The sequence below is a fragment of the Phocoena sinus genome, chromosome 10 (genome assembly GCF_008692025.1).
Source record: "Phocoena sinus isolate mPhoSin1 chromosome 10, mPhoSin1.pri, whole genome shotgun sequence".
Taxonomy (NCBI): Eukaryota; Metazoa; Chordata; class Mammalia; order Artiodactyla; family Phocoenidae; genus Phocoena; species Phocoena sinus.
Genome location: NC_045772.1, coordinates 99,373,863 through 99,392,345, shown reverse-complemented (window position 1 = coordinate 99,392,345; position 18,483 = coordinate 99,373,863). Strand labels below are relative to the sequence as shown.

Below are 18,483 nucleotides of genomic sequence, written 5' to 3'. Positions count from 1 at the left end.
CTGAGACCAGAACTATAATCTGGAAAGATGCTGATTTTGACCAACGAGGAAACAGACCCAGAGAGGTCAAGGGGCTTTCCCCAGGTCACACAGCGGGTAGGAAGCCGAGCTGCACTGAACCCGGTTTCCAGGGCTTCTTTACTAAGCAGCTACTACGGGCCAAGAAGCCTTGGTGACAGGTGACATCCAGGGGTGACAAACCACAACCACATCCCAGTGTCTGGGGCTGTGAGGACTCGTGACATCCTCCTTGCCCTCCTCGGCAGGTACAGCGTTGGTTCTAGAGGATGCCCTGTGACCAGAAGATGGAACCCTGAGGCTGGTGATCAGGGACAGAGAGCTCCCTCCTCTGCCATCTCCCTGGGCTGAACTGTGGCCTGACTGCTTCTGGTGGTGGTGATAAGCAGAGAAAAGCCAGCCGGTGGGTGTGAAGGTCCCAGCCCACCTGGAGGAGGGTCTCTGCACAGCTGAGCTGCTCCAGGGCTATGATTTGAAGACCTGCCAAGCCGGCTGTCCTCTTGTGCTGTGGAAGCATCCACACCAAAGGGACAGCACCAGGCAGGCCTGCAAATACCTCACACTCCAAGAGATTGAGGCCTGGCACCGGGCAGACACTCTTATCTCTGGAATATTCTAGGGAGCGGCGTGAAGACAGCTCCTGCTGCAGCCCACAAACCTGGCCCCCGAGGCATTCCCCAAAGCCCGATCAGCGCGCCCGTGGGCCTGGCGTTCACCCTTTGTCCCTGGAGCCTCCCCGCTGTCAAAGCACTTTGCTTAGCTACCTTGAGCCCCCAGACACCTCCCGGGGTGGGCAGGACAGCAGTCATTAGTCCCATTTTGCACACGAAGCAACTGAGTCCCAGGGGGACAGGCGCAGGGAACACGCTACTGCCGTGGTGACCCTCCACCAAGTTCTGGTTCAAACCCAGGTCTCCAACTCCACCTCTAATCCAGCTGCCCACAGCTAACCGCAGACCACCCGCTCTGGCCGAATACCACCCAGGTCTCTCCCCACACGTCCACCTACCCTAGGCCCTAGGGTGCACTTGGGGTTTTTCCAGGAGCTCCCTTTTCTCTCCACGGCACCCTGCCCCACAGTGGGTGCCCATGTGCTGAGACGGCCAGCACTCACCCCCGCACCCTCGGCAACTGAAACCCAGCTCGAGATGCCCCTTTCGTATTTCCAGCCAAGTCATGTGTGTGAGCGTACAGCTGGTGAAAACAATACACCTAGAACCTTCCACACCTTCTGTCCTTCCATACCAAGCCAGCCAGCTGCAGGCACAGGGAGAACACACAGGTGACAGGGCCTGCAGAGCCGGCTTCCCCCAAATGCGCAGATGCGCCCGTGAAACTTGCGGACCACCCTGGCAGGCAGACGGACCCACGGAGAACGATCCTGTGCTCGCACAGGAGACACGCCAGCTGCCAACACCGGGCACGCCGGGGGTACGGAACCCAGGGCTGTACCCATTCTAGTTAGGATGGCTCTGGGCCTGTCACCTCGGGCCCGTGCACAAGAGCCACCAGAAGTCCGGGTGGACAAAGAGAATGACGTTTGGAGGAAGGACAGACGCGCACTGAGGTCCCGAGCTCCCTCCCGAGACACTAAGTGCAGACGGGCAGTCTCCGGAGGACGGATGGGAACACGGCAGCCAGCGGTGCGTGCTCGCCCCATCCTGCCCCCATCCTCCCGGGAGTCGGCTGCCCGGGCCCGCCGGGCCGCGCTCGGCCACGCAACTCCCAGCCGCTCCCGCGGGAATCCCGAGCGGCCGCCGGGCCCCCGCCCGCGCCCCCGCCCGCACTCACCGGTCGCGGGCTCCGCAGCGAAGGCCGCCGGCGCCGGGGCGGGGCTGCAGGGCCAGCGGGTGAGGACCGCAGCGGCGCTCAGCCCCGCGCTCGCTCTGCACTTCCTGCGGCCGCGCCCCGCCTCCTGAGCGCCCACCCGCGGCCCCTCCAATACCCGGGCTCCTTCTCCCACCGCCCCGCCGGCCGCCCGTCTTTGTTAGGGGTTGGCCTTTCTCCCGTTCGGAGCGCACGAAGCGAATCCAGTCCGAGTCAGGGCAGCTGTGCGGTGGCCCCAGGGTCCCTGCGAGGCGGGGGGATGGATGGATGGATGGATGGGTGGATGGATGGAAGTCGGGCGCCTTGCAGACACCCTACCCGGGCCTCCCGGAGGTCTCCCTGTCCCCCAAGTGGGCCCCTAGTGGGGCGTGAAACCCCTCAGGGTAGTGGGGGAAGCTGGCCGTGGGGGTGTGCGGGGACTCCAAGGACCGGCCCGTGTGATCACAAAGAGCCTCCCCTTCCTCCCCGCTTCCCCCCAGACCCACGTACACAAGGAAGACCCCATCCCAGCCCTGTCCTTCTGAGGGTCCTGTGGGCCGTCAGCTTTCCATTTCCTGGGCTCTGGGAGTCAAGGTCTCCTCCCGGACTGGAGAAAAAAGCAAGAGTCGACACAGCCCATCTGTCCCGCCCTGGCCCAGAGCAGGGGCAAAGCTGCCTGAACTGGATCCAACCGGTGGGGCCTCACGGTTCCTGTTACTTGTCAAAGCAGCAGAGGCCTGAGCTTACCCAACCGTGGTCTTTTCAAATTTGAGCACAGAGAGCGCCGTTACCCATTTACCAGGCTGTTGGTCCAGGGCTGACAGCCATCCTCCCCGCACCTCGGGCTGTGAAAAGGGGGCAGAGGGGAGGTGGGATGGGGGCCTCTGAGGGAGGTGACAGTCCCTGGGGAGGAAGCACTGAAATGGGGGGTGACTGGGGAAGAGGCAGCAGAGGCGGGTCTACAGAGCTGCTTGGGGTGAGGGTCTCAGGAAGGAGGCCTTCGGGCCGCTGGGGGAGAGGGAGACAACAGGAGCACCGAGAAGCTGAGATGAAGGACGAGTGTAGACCAGGCCGGGCAGGCCGGGCTGAGGGCAGAACCCGGTCTAAGCAGGGGAAGGGTGGGTGAAAGAAACTGCCCCGGTTGGCGGGGTTCTGTGCAGTGCCTGGTGCCACATCACGGAGGAGAGGGCAGGTCCTGCAGGGGCCCAGCTCCAGGGGTGCCGAAGAGGAGGGCGCCCAAGGAAACGGGGCTAGACTCGGCGATGAGGCGCTCCTCAGGGGCTTCTGAGAGGGTCCCTTCAGTGGGGGCAGGATGAGCCGGGTCCCCCCTCCTTGGGGGCATCCGGACCCGATTGGGTGATTTACTTCTGCTCCAGAGGCCACTGAAGGGCCATCCCAGCTCCGGAGTTTCCTGAGGGATCAGCTTCTGGGGAAACTGCGTCCAGTTCAAGTTCAGTCTCTGCTGTCCCATTTCTCTCACTTTTTTTTTTAAGATTATTTATTTATTCTATTTAGTTTTGGCTGTATTGGGTCTTAGTTGCGGCATGCGGGGTCTTTCCTTGTGACATGCGGGCTTCTCTCTAGCTGTGATGTGTGGGTTTTCTCTCTGTAGTTGTGGCGCGCAGGCTCCAGGGCGCATGGTCTCTGTAGCTGTGGCGCGTGGGCTCTAGTTGAGGCACGCGAGCTCAGCAGTTGTGGCGCGAGGGCCCAGCTGCCCCGCGTTGTGTGGGATCTTAGTTCCCAGACCAGGAATCAAACTCGCGTCCCCCTCACTGTAAGTCCAGTGGTGGACTCTTTACCACTGGACCACCAGGGAAGTCCCATCTCTGTTTTTTTTTTTAAATAGAATTTTAAAAATGTATTTATTTATTTTTGGCTGCGTTGGCTCTTCTTTGCTGCGTGCGGGCTTTCTCTATTTGCGGCGAGTGGGGGCTACTCTTTGTTGCGGTGCGCAGGCTTCTCATTGCGGTAGCTTCTCTTGTTGCAGAGCACAGGCTCTAGGCGTGCAGGCTTCAGTAGTTGTGGCTCGCGGCCTGTAGAGCGCAGGCTCAGTAGTTGTGGTGCACGGGCTTAGTTGCTCCGCGGCATGTGGGATCTTCCCGGACCAGGGCTTGAACCCGTGTCTCCTGCATTGGCAGGCGGATTCTTAACCACTGCACCACCAGGGAAGCCCTCATCTCTTGCTTTCTTATAGGCATTGTCCCTAAGAGTCCCTCCCATTGACGCCCAGCTCTCCGTCTCCGTGCGTGGTCTGTTTCCCAGAAATCCAAACTGAGGCAGAGGGTCAGTGAGAAAGGGGGCTGAACAAAGGAAAGGTGGGTTGGGGATAGAGAAGAGGCCATGAACCCCCAGCACCGCATTCAGGGTGAAGGCCGAGCCTGTGGTGGGAGAGAGGCCAGAGCAGCACAGAATGTGAAGGCCCCTCCGTGAGACCTCTGGGGAGGACCTGGACCTCTGGGGAGGACCTCAACCTCTGATGAAGCAGTTTCAATTCACAGATGTGCCGGAGAAGGTGGTGTTAAAGGAAAAGCCTGAGAAACGGGTGGTAGAAGATGGTTTTCTAAGAGGTAGAGGAGAGAAGGGTGGAGGAGGCCTGAGTGGGAGAAGAGGCCGTTGGTGGGGTGAGGATGAGGGGAAGTGCATGTTCACGAAAGTCAGTGTTGTTGAAACCGTAGTTAGGAGGGAGAGGGCAAAATACTCCGGAGGGACCTTTAGCAGTAGGAGAGGGCCAGTGACAAATGAACCTCTGAGCCAGGATGTCCGCTCTCCAGCGCTGGCGACATTAACATCGAGAGTAGCGAGCCCATGGAAATGTGATATGCAATTAAAAATTTCCCAGTAGCCCCATTAAAAAAATGTATGAAAAGACACAGGTAAAATGACTTCAACACAATATATCTAAAAATGTGATCGTTTCAACATGAATCCATATAAAAAGCTATTAAAGAGATGTTTCACATTTTCTTCAAACTAAGTCTTCAGACTCTGGTGCGTATTTTACACGCACAGCATATCTGAATTCAGATGCTGCCTCTACGTTGGAAGTGCCTGGATTTCATAACATTTATGATTGAAGAAGTAGATTTATAAACCTAAGTTGCTCTATACATACTTATGTTTTCCAGTAACCACATCAAGTGATCAGTTTTAAAATTTAAGTTTAGGTTAATTAACTTGTTGAAATAGAAAACTTGGTCCTTCTGTTGCACTTACACATTGCAAAGGTTCAATAGCCATGCATGGCCAGTGTTCCCACGTCAGACCTCACGGATGTGAAACCCCAGACTTCCAGAGTTTGGTCTTTGTGTCGTCCGCACCTTCTATGAAAGAATGGACCTTCTGCCCCCTCTCCGCCCCAAGAGCTGCTCCACTAACAAGATCCTGATCTGTTCCATTTTATTCACACTTGGAGACATTGGCGGGTGAGGATCCAGCATCTGTGGGAAAGGAACTGGGGGTTGGCCTGGATCCCCCGGGTGAGGCGAGGGAAGTGAGCTGTGAGTTGGACATATTCCATTCCCATCCTCCTCCCGTGTTCTCGTGAGGAAGGCCATGGTTTCCTGGTCACACTGGCTCCTCCAAAGGCTGAGCTGATAATTCAGAGGACAGATCTCATTGTCAGGATCCGCACGGTCATAGTTTCCCCACCCCCGCCCCAGCTCCGAGCACTGACTGAGTCACAAACGCCTGGGCTTGGCTTCTGGGTCTCGGCCTCATTTCCTCATCTGCACAATGGGAAGAGTACTCCTTCATTTGGGGAAAAAACAAACAAAAAACGGAGGGGCCGGTGAAATCCCCAACAGGAAGCTACAGTGAAGGAGGAGTTTTAGTCCCGGACTGGGAGACCTGTGCCGTGCCAGGAGCTGGCCTGGGTCTGGAGACCTCACCCGGATGCTGGATTTGTGCTAATGAAGAGGCTGGAGATGACGGGGAGGTCGGCCAATGAGCAGCCGGTGTGGTGAGCGACTTCCTGACATCTGGCTTCACGTCAGACACAGCGTCTAGAAAGAAAATCTGCGCCCTTTCTTCACTCATGGAAGTTCTCCACTTTCCTCACCTCGTCTTAAGTGTTTGTTTCTGAAGCCTTGCAGGGAGCACCAGGGGGCTAGCGGGCAGGCTTTGCAAAGATGTCTCCCTCCCAGGGCTGGGAGGGAGACTGGGGGAGCCTGTGCATGGGGTCTGGCCCTGCCTGAGGCTGGGGGCCTCTGGAGGACCTGGCAGGAGTTAGGGCTTTTCTGTGATGCTGTCTGCCCCTCAAATCCCAGGCTGGTGTGGGAATCTGTCTGCCAGCCTACAGTGGGCCTCCAAGGCCGTCTGGGCAGCAGAGTCAATCCTGGGGGCTCAGCTGGGGACTCTGGGGGCTGTGTGTTTCCTTCCGCTTGACCGATGGGGGTCCTGACACTTCTGGGAAGAGGCAGCAACACCCAAAGGTCATGAACAGAGTGAGACCCTGCGAGAACCAGACCGAGGAGTTCCGGGCTTCCTTTGAGGTAGGAGCTAGATGAGCCCCTGGGCAGAGCAGCTGGAGTTTGTTGAGAGGGGTAAACTGAAGCTTTGTTCTCACTCAGACAGTCCAAGGGCAAAGTTAATGGCAGGAGCTGAGCTCTGCTGGAATAAAGAGATAAGATGACCACTCCTGAGGTCAAGGAGACCTCCCCGACTGCACGTACACAGGAAGGCTCCTCAGGGGTCAAAAAGGGAGGGGCGCCACCCCATAATAAGTGTTGTCAAACCTCCTACAGGCTTGTGGGCTGGAATCCATCGTGGCAAAAAGTTGTGCATGCATGTTGGGAGTGTCCTAGGACAGGTCAGATGTGGGAAAGAAATGAGATAATTGACCAAAGGTAAACAAAGGCCTGGAAGAACTGCCCTGTATAAATGATTTAACCACCTCTTTACTGCGCTCCTCCTTGCTAGGGGGGATGCCCACGCCCTGTTTCTCCGGGTGTGTATCTCTGCCTTGCTTCTGTCTTAAATAAACCAACCGTTTCCCTGTGAGTTCTCCCACTTGTTGTGCTGTGTCTCTAATAATAAACTTTGTACCTGGTTTTACAGCTTTTGCCTCCTTGAGAAATGCATTTTTCAATGGGGCAAGAGCCAGGGGAACTTTGCTTCTAGCCTCTAGCCCTTGGTAGACTAGCAGTTAGGATTCCTGGTTTTCATCCAGGCTGCCCAGGTTCAATTCCTGGGCAGGGAACTAAGATCTCGCTTCAAGCCACCACTCACTGCTGTCCCTCCGAGAACACCTTGATGTGAAGTGCTGGCTCCAAGGGTTATCTGCTTGCACGGCGGTCACGGAGCTTGGGGGGCGTGGGGTTGGCAGGGAGGAATAACGGGGTAAGAGAGTGAATTCCTGGGCAGATATTTGTTTGAAGAGAGAGAGGGAGCAAGGGAGAGAGAGAGAGGAGAATGAAGAATGAGGTCGGGGAGCAATGGAAGGGTGTAACGGCCCTGGTGGCCCTTGGCCATCTTAAAGGTCCAGCAGGGATGCATTCCCTGACCCTTACAATCTAAAGGAGGCACACCTCCCCCCATTATCTTCTCTGTTCTTTTCCCTTATAGGCCTTGTTACAAATCTTAACTATTTATTTGTGTATTTTTTTGGTTTAATGTCTGTCCACGAAGGCAGGGGACATACGGGTTGTTTGTTTGCTCCAGGGCCCAGCAGTGCCTGGAGTACGTACAGCAGGCTCTCAACATATATTTGATGAGAGAATGAACAAACGTTTGTGTGTGTTTTTTTTTTTTTTAACATCTTTATTGGAGTATAATTGCTTTACAATGGTGTGTTAGTTTCTGCTTTACAACAAAGTGAATCAGTTATACATATACATATGTTCCCATCTCTTCCTTCTTGTGTCCCCCTCCCTCCCACCCTCCCTAGCCCACCCCTCCAGGCTGTCATAAAGCACCGAGCTGATCTCCCTGTGCTATGCGGCTGCTTCCCACTAGCTATCTACCTTACGTTTGGTAGTGTATATATGTCCATGCCTCTCTCTCGCTTTGTCACAGCTTACCCTTCCCCCTCCCCATATCCTCAAGTCCATTCTCTAGTAGGTCTGTGTCTCTATTCCTGTCTTACCCCTAGGTTCTTCATAACATTTTTTTTTCTTAAATTCCATATATATGTGTTAGCATACAGTATTTGTCTCTCTCTTTCTGACTTACTTCACTCTGTATGACAGACTCTAGGTCTATCCACCTCATTACAAATAGCTCAATTTCGTTTCTTTTTATGGCTGAGTAATATTCCATTGTATATATGTGCCACATCTTCTTTATCCATTCATCTGTTGGTGGACACTTAGGTTGCTTCCATGTCCTGGCTATTGTAAATAGAGCTGCAGTGAGCATTTGGGTACATGACTCTTTTTGAATTATGCTTTTCTCAGGGTGTATGACCAGTAGTGGGATTGCTGGGTCATATGGTAGTTCTATTTGTAGTTTTTTAAGGAACCTCCATACTGTTCTCCACAGTGGCTGTATCAATTTACATTCCCACCCGTTTGTGTTTTTTTGAACATTCATTATTCAGTTTGGACAATGATAGGAACCGAAATGCCATTGCCCATGGAGCAGCTACAGCGTGTCTCTGTGAGTACTCAATCATCAGGTGCATGTTTAAACCAATCACAGTTACGGAAATAATTTGTTGGATCATCCATGATTCTTCTCCTAAGTGCTGGGGCGGATAACCAAGGGATTAATATATTTTCCAATGGATATGAGTTAATTAAAGGCACAAGATTAGTTTAGATTTTACGGTTCCTCCTATTTACTTCATTGCATAATTAATGATCCAGTCCTAGATATAGTGATTTGTGGCTTGTCTTACTTTCCTGTAGAAAAATGGTGCTAAAGGGGTTTTTATTTTGCCCCTTTGACATGACTATGTCAGGGTCATAAGAGTCTTTCAGACTCTTAAGGGACTAAAGCAACCAGGATGCTGTCCATATTTTGATTAGGTGACGGGCACCCCTGGAGTTGGGGTACCTTGTGAAAACCCCAGGTTCACGGCTTAATGAGGATATGCCCTGAGGACTGCTGTCACTGCTTGACGACTCAGCTGCCTCTTTTTATTCTCGCCCCTTCTCTGCTCTTTCCCTGGCATCCAGAATGATCTTTTCAAAGCTGAAGTGAGAGCACGGCACTCCACTCGTGGCACTCACCTGTGAACCCTCCAGTGACCTCTCATTGTATTGAGAACAAAAGCAAAGTTCCCCTCCCTGGCCCCGGGGCCCTACGGGACCTGCCCTTGGCCTCCTGTCCCACCTGGTCGCTTTCCTCTCTCTCTGAATCAGGCCCCAGCGACCTCCTTTCTTCCCTGGCACAGCCAAACCCTCTCCCCACTCAAGGCCTTGCGCCCGTTGTGTCCCGTTGTGTCTTCTGCCGGGGCCGTTCTTCCTCCAGACCTTCGCGCGCTGCTTCCTGCTCACCATTCCGGTCTCGGCTTGAGTGTCACCCCCTAGGAGATCTCTTCCCGGACCCCAGTTCTAAAGTGCAGCCCTCGTCACTCTGCATAACATCTCTGTCTGCCCCAAGAGAACAGAAGCTCTGCGAGAATGGGGTCATTAACTCTTGTTTGTTGCATTTCCAGCAGTCAGAACACTGCCAGGCCCGTGGTCCTCGCTCTAGAAATATCTGTGAAATGAACGAATGGAAGTCCACCTGGGAGACTTGCTGGGGGCAGCTTCTCAGCCCGGCCTGTGCCTGAGGGGGAGAGGCCGTCTGAGAGCTAGAAGACCGTGCTGGAAGAAGCAAGTGGCCAGAGGCTGTGGCCTGAGTACCGCCCCGTTTCTTCTGAAGTCCTCAGGGCCTCGGGACGGAACTGCATCAGCTGACCTCCGGCCGTCTCTGTGAATCCAGCCTGCTACCCGCCCAGCACAGGCAGAGGAGCGGAGGTCTCGGGGTCCTGGGGGTCCCCGCAGCTGCAACACCTCCCCTTTCCACGGGCTCCTGATGTTGCATTTTCTGGCCTAAAACTGAGAGGTAAACAGCAGGCAGCACTGAGGAGGGAGGGGGAGGGGAGGGGCGCCAGACAGACCAGGTTTGCGTCTCAGCTCCTTGCTTCCCAGCTGATGACTCCAAACATTTTCTTAACTTATCTGAGCTGTAGTTTTGGCAACTAGGAATGCTTATACCCTGCTGGCAGAGTTGTGAGAGGATTACGTGAGTTGCTCTGTGAGAAACTGAAGGGAGATCGGCTCTTTTCCGGTTATCTGAGAAGGCTGATCGCGTGCACGGGGTGGCCCAGATGCTTGGGATACAGGCCAGCCCAGCTTGTTCCCGCTGAAGCTGGGAGGGGCTGCCGGGCTCAGACTACCCAAGAAGGAGGGCGGGAAAAGGGCTTCACTCAGTGAAGGAAACCCAAAAAAACATCCGTGAGAAAAGCAAAACAGCTTATTTATTTTGCACCAGAAACTAGCGGTGTGTAAGCCTGCAGAGATGGTTCTGCAGAACTGCTGTGTATCACTCTTTCCTGAGCAAAGCTCATTTGCATTCCTAGAGAGTGTTGGTCGTGTTCCAAGAAGTGAGGTTGTTTGGTGGGCTGGCCTCCCTCATCCCCAACACAGAACTTTTGCATTTTTGTTTGTGTGTGGAGGTAAAGAGCTGCTGTTTGGGGAGCTTCTACTACATGCTAGAGACTGGGCTTGTTGTTTTACCTCCTGGGGTAGACATCATAGGTTGACCCACTCAGCGACCAACCACCTTCTTCCTCCCGTGCCTGCCCCTTTTATAGAGCCTGAGAACCTAAAACTCACCTTCTGAGCGACATAGTTCTGGCCAACCATATAAAAGTGGACATTTGCTGGAGAGAGCATCGCTTCCTAACTAAAAAGACAAAGTTTCCAGAAGAGAAAACCTTTAATTTCCTTCCCACGTCTCTTTTCCTCCTGCCTGTAACCTGGATATGATGGTCGAAGGTGTGGCAGCCATCTCGCAACCATGAGGCAAGGCAAGAGGATGAATGCCCCAGGGTAAGAGTTTCGCTCCTGAGAACACATCGTCTTTCACTGAAATACAATCAATATTGTAAGACACAGCTTTATTTAAGTGCCATTAGGAAAGATAAGTGGTGCTAATGAAAACCCAACTTGTTTGTAAAGCGCATCCAGATTCCCAAGACGTTAAAAAGTGAAAAAAATAAAAAAAGAAAAGGGGGTCTTAGAATCAATGAGAATCGAACAGGTGTCTGAGCCCTGGAATATCTACCTCTAGATTTATGTGAGGACAACAAACTCCTAATTCTTTTAGGCGTGGTTGTCGGGCTGTTATTTATGGCAAAATACATTCCTAAAGTTCACTCCTCACATTCACCTCCTGAGATGGGTGTTAATATCTCTATCTTAGGAAGGAGGACAAAGAACTGCAGAGCATGTAATGCACACACTGGAAGCCCACTCGGGGGCCTCCCAGTTGACCGCACTCTGCCCTGTACCTGACCTGCTCCACTGCTTTTCCTGCTGTGTACGTGGACTTCGTGGCTTAGCCGCAGGGCGGATCAGCAGCTCTGCAGCTACACCCTGGCCCCTGGCCCCCTGCTTCGGGGGACCCTGCCCTGTAGCCCACCAGGACACCATGTTTGATCCTGGGAACTGAGAGCCAGGACCTCAGAGTCTGAAAACTGTCCTGGCACCAAGTTTCTTAGTCATTTGGGCAGCTTTCCTTGTCCTTTTTCTCACTTTTCTCCTTTGTGCCCACCTCACCCCCTATTGAACAAAAGCATAGGCCTTGAGAAATTTCCATGTGCGCATGGAGGACACTCACGCACTCCCTGGCTGGCTGACGATTTGTTTCCAGAGGCCACACATGACAAAGGACGATTGCAGAAGAGCTGCTGGCAAATTCGTTGGCCACTTTCCTTTGCCTTTGGGGACAGCCTCTTGGAGACCTTGGATGGGGGAGGGGGGCTCAGGAATCTGCCCCAAAGCCGGACGGAGGCCGAGCGTGTGCTTACAGCTTAAGGAAGTGTTCTCACCTATTTATTTATTTATTTTGGGCCACGCCACACAGGCTTGTGGAATTTGAGCTCCTGACCAGGGATCGAACGCCGGGCCCTCAGCAGTGAAAGCTTGGAGTCCTAAGCACTGGACCACCAGGGAATTCCTGGAAGTGTTCTCACCTAGCTCTGATTTTTGTTTCCTGATGCAGACGGGGGGAGGAGAAATTGTTGAAAGGATGTTAGGGTTAAGTAAGAAAGAATGAGCTTCTCCAGGTCTCCATTATCCCATCTGTAAAATAGGCTGAGAGCAATAAGGGCAGATTAAATGGGATATCGATCACCCTAATACCTTAGAACATGATTTTTGAGAGGATGGCTCATGGAATCCCTTGAAATGCCTAAGAAGCACATTAGGAAAAGAATTGCTCCTCTGGGTGTGACTTGTGCAAAAATGCCCCGTGCAGAAGCCAGGGTGAGCGGGGGTGGCAGCCGTTGGGAGGGGCGAGGCATCGGTGTGTGGTCTGCCTGCCAGCGTTTCCCTCCAGGCTGGAGAGGAGGACGTGGGGGTGGGGGTGAGAACGGGGCAGGAGGCTCTGTGCCACACCCTCTGGTTCCCCAGCAGAGGCAGGAGGGGAGCAGTGGGACAGTACTGTGGAGCTTTCCTTCTCTGACATGAGGGGAACACAGATAAATGATCTTCCTCCGAGGAAATCCGTTGAGAGCATCTCCCCTCTGCACCCCAAGGCCCACAGCTCAGCCTGCAGGCTGGAGAACTGACCTTTAGACCCCTGTTTATGCTCAGCCAGAAATTCAGTCCAACTGCAGGCTGGGCTGGCCAAACCACGGAGATCCCGGAAGACATGTGATGCAGGGCCTGCGAACCTCACAGGAAGGCTCCGATTGCAAACACATGTCCCAGAGTGCTGACTCGGCGTGAATGGAGCAGATCTCCAAGTCTGTGTCAGAGGGGCCCACGTGTGTCGACCAAGGGTGGGGACTTGCTGTTTGGACGTTCCTCTGGCTTCAGAGGGATTCAGGCTGAAAGCGGTTTCTTCTGTGAGTCCACCCGTATGGCAGTTCTTTTCCTTTCTTGTTCCTGCAAGTGGAATATCAGTGTGTGTTTGTCTTGACCCCCCCATGGGGCTGTTGGCTTTTTCCCTCTTATGCATCTGCGGGGCCTGCTCTAGTCTCTGTTTCCAACATCCACCACATGGCTCTGGGCTTCCTGGCTCGACAGATCTGTCGATCGCACCCTGGCGCAATTTTTAAAAATTAAACTTTTAATTTTGAGCTCATTGTCGATTCACATGCAGTTGTAAGAAAAACGCAGAGAAGGGAGGGTGGGAGGGAGGGAGACGCAAGAGGGAAGAGGTATGGGAACATGTATATGTATAACTGATTCACTTTGTTATAAAGCAGAAACTAACACATCATTGTAAAGCAATTATACTCCAATAAAGATGTAAAAAACAAAAAAACAAAACAAAACAAAAAACCAAAAAAAACCACAGAGAGATTCCACGCCCCCTTTACCCAGTTTCCCCCGTGGTAACATCTTGCAAAGCTATAGGCAGTATCACAAGCAGGACATGGAGGATACAGACAGTGATACATTCAAGATATGGAGCATCTCATCACAAGGGATCTCTGCTGTTACCCTTTTATGGCCATGCCTACATCCCTCCGTCCACTACACCCCAGCCTTTCCCCTCGGCAACCGCTAATTCATTCTTCATTTCTGCAATTTTGTCATTTCAAGAAAGCTATGTAAATGGACTCACACGGTGTGTAGACTTCTAGGCTTTTTGTTTGTTTGTTTCACTCAGCATAATTCTCTGGAGATTCATCCAAATTGTTGCAAGTATCGGTAGTTCTTTATCGCTGAGTAGTATTCCTGGCACGAATTTGTCAGCATTCATTCACTGGACGACACCTGTGTTGCTTCCAGTTTGGGACTATTGGGGCGAAAGCTGCTAGGAAGAGTTGTGTATAGGTTTCTCGTGTGATTACAAGTTTTCATTTCTCTGGGATAAATACCAAGAGAGCAGTTCCTGGGTCAGGTGATAATTGCATATTCAGTTCTTTTGAAAAACTGTCAGACTGTTTTCCTGAGTGGCTGTACCATTTGATATGGCCACCAGCCACGTGTGAGTCATCGTTTCTCTACATCCTCATCCGCGTTTAATGGTGCCACTATTTCTTATTGTGGTCATTCTGGTCAGTGCGTATGACATCATAATGTGATTTAAATTTGCATTTCCCTAATCGCCAGTGACGTTCAGTGTCTTTTCATTTCCTTATTTGCCATCTGTAGAGCGTCTCTGTTGAAATGTTTCTCTGTATCTTTTGCTGGTTTTCTAATAGGATTGTTTTTTGATGTTGAGTTTTAAGAGTTCTTATGTATTTTAGATACTAGTCCTTTGTCAGATATGTGGTTTGCAAATATTTTCTCCCTGTTGGTGGGTTGTTTTTCCATCCTCTTAACAGGGTTTTCTACAGAGCAAAAGTGTTAAATTTTGATGAAGTCTAGTTTATCAAGTTTTCTTTCATGGATTGTGCTTTTGGTGTCAAGTCTAAGAACTCTTTGCCTAATTCTAGATCCCAAAGATTTTCTCTGTGCTATTTTCTAAAAGGTTTATAGTTTTACATTGAAGTATGTAATAACATTTCGAGTTAATTTTTGTACGCTGTGTGTAGGACTTAGGACAAGGACCTTGTTTTTTTCTTTTCCTGTAAACACCCTATTGCTCCAGCACCGTTTCTTAAAATGTCTATCTTTCCTTCATTGAACTGCTTTTGTACATCTGTCAAAAATCACTTGGGCATATTTGCACACGTTTGTTTCTGGGTCCTCTATTCTGTTCCATGTTTCTGGATTCTCTATTCTGTTCCAGTGTTCCCCGTGTCTCTCCCTCCACCAAGACCATCCAGTGTTGTTTACCAAAGGGATGTATTATGATACAATGTGTTGAAATTGAGTGGACTGATTCTTCCCACTTTATTCTTCCATCTCACACATTGTTTTAACTATTCTATGTCCTTTGCCTTTCCATATAAATTAAAAAATTATCTTGTCTATAGCTATAAACATTTGTTGGAATTTTGGTAAGTCCTGTGTTAACCCTATATATAAGTCAGAGGGAAAATCGACATCTTTCCTATGTTGAGTCTTCCGGACTATGCACACAGTATGTCTCTTCCTTTATTTAGATCTTTGATTTCTTTCAACAGTGTTTTGTAGCTTTCAGCATACAAGACCTGTACATGTTGTGTTTCCCTCTTCTTGAGTGATTATAAATGGTGATGTTTGTTTTTTTTTTTGCAGTACGCGGGCCTCTCACTGCTGTGGCCTCTCCCGCCGCGGAGGACAGCCTCCGGACGCGCAGGCTCAGCGGCCATGGCTCATGGGCCTAGCCGCTCCGCGGCATGTGGGATCTTCCCGGACCGGGGCACGAACCCGTGTCCCCTGCGTCGGCAGGCGGACTCTCAACCACTGCGCCACCAGGGAAGCCCGGTAATGTATTTTTAATTTTGGTTGCTAGTATTGACATAATTGATTTTTGTGTGTTTATTGTGTATCTTGCAACATTGCCCAACATACTAGTTCTAGGAGTTTTTTGTAGATTTTATTGGAATTCTCTACATAGAAAATCATGTCATATGTAATAGGGCAAGTTTTATTTTCTTCTTTCCAAACTTATGCCTTCCCCCCATTTTAAAGCTGTGTTAAAATACACACAACATAAAATTTACCATCTTAACCATTTTTAAGTGTGCAATTCTGTGGTATAAATACGCTCACAGTGTTATGCGGCCATCACCACGTCCCCCTGAGAGCTGGCCATCACCACGTCCCCCTGAGAGCCGGCCATCACCACGTCCCCCTGAGAGCCGGCCATTACCACGTCCCCCTGAGAGCTGGCCATCACCACATCCCCCTGAGAGCTGGCCATCACCACGTCCCCCTGAGAGCTGTTGGTTTAAACCCATCATGCCTCACTCCAAGGCCTATTTTCACTTTGTCAGAGATCAAGGAAGAAGGAGAAGATGGCTGTTGAATAGGTAGCCAACTGTGTCAGCCATTGGAGGGGAAGAAGTGTCTTTAAGTGGAACCAGAAACATAGTTGGATCCAGGTGGGTCCAGAGAGGCCCTCTCTGGGTCTCCAAATCTCGTGGGACTTACCTTTTCTGCCATCAGGTACCTCCAAGCCTTCCCACCAATTTGGCCGCATGGAGACAGACTGCAATGGGAGAGAGCACCATGCTCACGTCTTTTTCTCTCTGCGCTCTTGTTCTAACAGTAACAAATCTTAGAACGGAAGGGACCTTGGAGCTCATGAAAATTATTTTATAGGTGAAGACACTGAGACCCAGAGTGGTGTTGATTTGCTCAGGGTCATCCAGTGAATGACCAAGCCAGGACCGGTTCAGATGGATACTCTGTATTTCCCAATTATTGGTTTTTCTTTTATTTCATCTCTTGGTGATACCTAATATTCACTGGGGGCTTCCTATGAGACACAGCGTACTGATTGGTTTATATCATTTTTCATTTTAATCTCTAGACAACTTTACGAGATAGATACTCTTATTGTCCCCATTTTAGAGATTAGGAAATTGAGGCTTAGAAAGATTGAAGAAGTTGCCCGAGGTCTGATTCCAGAATCACCATGGTTCGCTGGTCCACTGTACAACTTCCCCAGTAAAATAAGCCTTTGTTGTCTTTTGCTGTCATTTATTCTGGGTGGATTAGCATGACATTCTCCAGAAGCCTGGCAATTCTTCTTGGATTGTGCCCACAATTGCAGTGTGTCCCTACCAGTTGGAGGGAATGTAGAGGCAAGATGAATAAATTTACTCTAGTTTTGTATGATGGAGAAGGGGTAAGAGATGAAGAGCACGATTCTGCCATATTATTTTGTTTTTTCTTTTTTTAAAAAAATTTATTTATTTTATTTTTGGCTGTGCTGGGTCTTTGTTTTTATTTATTTTATTTTTGGCTGTCCTGGGTCTTTGTTGCTGCGCGCAGGCTTTCTCTAGTTGCGGTGAGCGGAGGCTACTCTTCGTTGTGGTGCGCGGGCTTCTCATTGCGGTGGCTTCTCTTGTGGAGCACGGGCTCTCGGCACACGGGCTTCAGTAGTTGCAGCACGTGGGCTCAGTAGTTGTGGCTCGCGGGTTCTAAAGCGCAGGCTCAGTACTTGTGGCGCATGGGCTTAGTTGCTCTGTGGCATGTGGGATCTTCCCGGACCAGGGCTTGAACCCGTGTCCCCTGCATTGGCAAGCGGATTCTTAACCACTGCACCACCAGGGAAGCCTTATTTTGCTTTTTCTAAAAGGAAAACTCGTCATTAAAACAACAGTTTAACTATTACGGTATGCCTTAATTGTAATCTAGGGTTTACAGTTCTTAAGAAAAGATAAGATTAGGACAAAATTAAAATATGGCAGTGAGTATAAGTTGTCTTCCTCAGGTATTGTTTTCAATTGCTGCATATCTAAGCTTTGGCTTTCTTTACGCGTTTATATTTTCTCAACGATTCCAGGCGTTGGAAAGCTGTTTTGTTTGTGCCAGGCTTCCAGGAACCAAAACCAGCCACTGGCAGCTTTGGTGTAGACACTTCCTTAAGGGAGCACTTCCTGGGGGCATTTCTACTTTGCCTATGTTGAGAGTTATTCATGACTCACTTCTCCATTCCTTTTTCTGCTTGCCCATCCATCCATCCATCCGTTTATCCATCCATCCATCCATCCATTTATCCATCCACCCATCCATCCACCCACACACCCACCCATCCGTCCATCCGCTCAGCTATTCTTTCGTTCACCAATGATTTATTAAACGCCTACTTATAATAGCCCTACTATATTTTACATGTCATAACGTTTAATAAAGAGTTCATGTGGCTTGTCTGGTTTCTTGATTACGTGTGTTTTCCTTTGATAGGGTATGAACCCTTCAAGCAGGGACAAGAAAGGGTCTTGTTGCTCTCTGCACCTAGTGCCTGACACAGAGGAAGATACTCAATCAGCGTTTGCAGAATTGCATTATCCACCCGACAGGGCCTGCCGCCTCCTCAACCTTCTAAAACAGGCATTCCTTTTCCCCTTTTAAGTTTCCTAGGACATTCAAAAAGCACAAAGAGACAATAATTTCATCAGAGTGTGAAGAGGAAAATAAACCAGGACAGAGTTCATATGAGCAATCAGAGAGTGTCACCCTCATGACTGCAGTAATGTGGACGCATTTATCCCAGCCCCTGAGAGGAATTTGGTTGCTTCATTATATGTCTGATCTTTACCATCCTCTCTCTCAGCATCCCATTTCTTGTTGGTATTCCACATATGGATCTGATGTCTCTCCTGCTTTATGGATGGAAAAACTGAAGCTCCCAATGGCCTAGGGGCTAAGCCATCTCACGGGACAAGTCAGGAACTGAGATGTGGGCATAAATAGGCATTGTTAGATTTTTATAGTTTCCATCAAATCAAGATAGAATCATCACCAGCATATCAGATTTACTATTTATGGACCTCTTATTAAGTGCTGAGGACTGTATATGTGTTATTCTTTCTCCAAAATCTTTATTTTGAAAAAATTTCAAACCTACACAAAGTAGTAAGAATATATAATGAAATACTGAGTTTCACTAATTGCTTTATTTCTTACATCTAGCTTCTTATACTTTGTTTCACATTTTTGCTTTATTTCTCTCTCT

At 50.4% G+C, this 18,483-nt stretch overlaps 1 protein-coding gene across 6 annotated transcripts in view; it reads right to left on the bottom strand.

Moving 5' to 3' along the window:
- TSPAN11 (tetraspanin 11) overlaps positions 1-2,397 on the bottom strand; it is a 65,745-nt gene extending 63,348 nt beyond the window's left edge. For 3 of the 6 annotated variants that reach the window (XM_032647069.1, XM_032647074.1, XM_032647073.1), the window contains exon 1: positions 2,335-2,396. In XM_032647069.1, the coding sequence (XP_032502960.1) occupies positions 2,335-2,350 (16 nt within the window). In that variant the 5' untranslated portion in view covers positions 2,351-2,396. Of the gene's footprint in view, positions 1-1,809; positions 2,090-2,334 lie in introns of all 6 variants that reach the window. The other 3 variants (XM_032647070.1, XM_032647071.1, XM_032647072.1) reach the window with 2 other exon arrangements.
- Between the last annotated feature and the right edge of the window lie 16,086 nt (positions 2,398-18,483).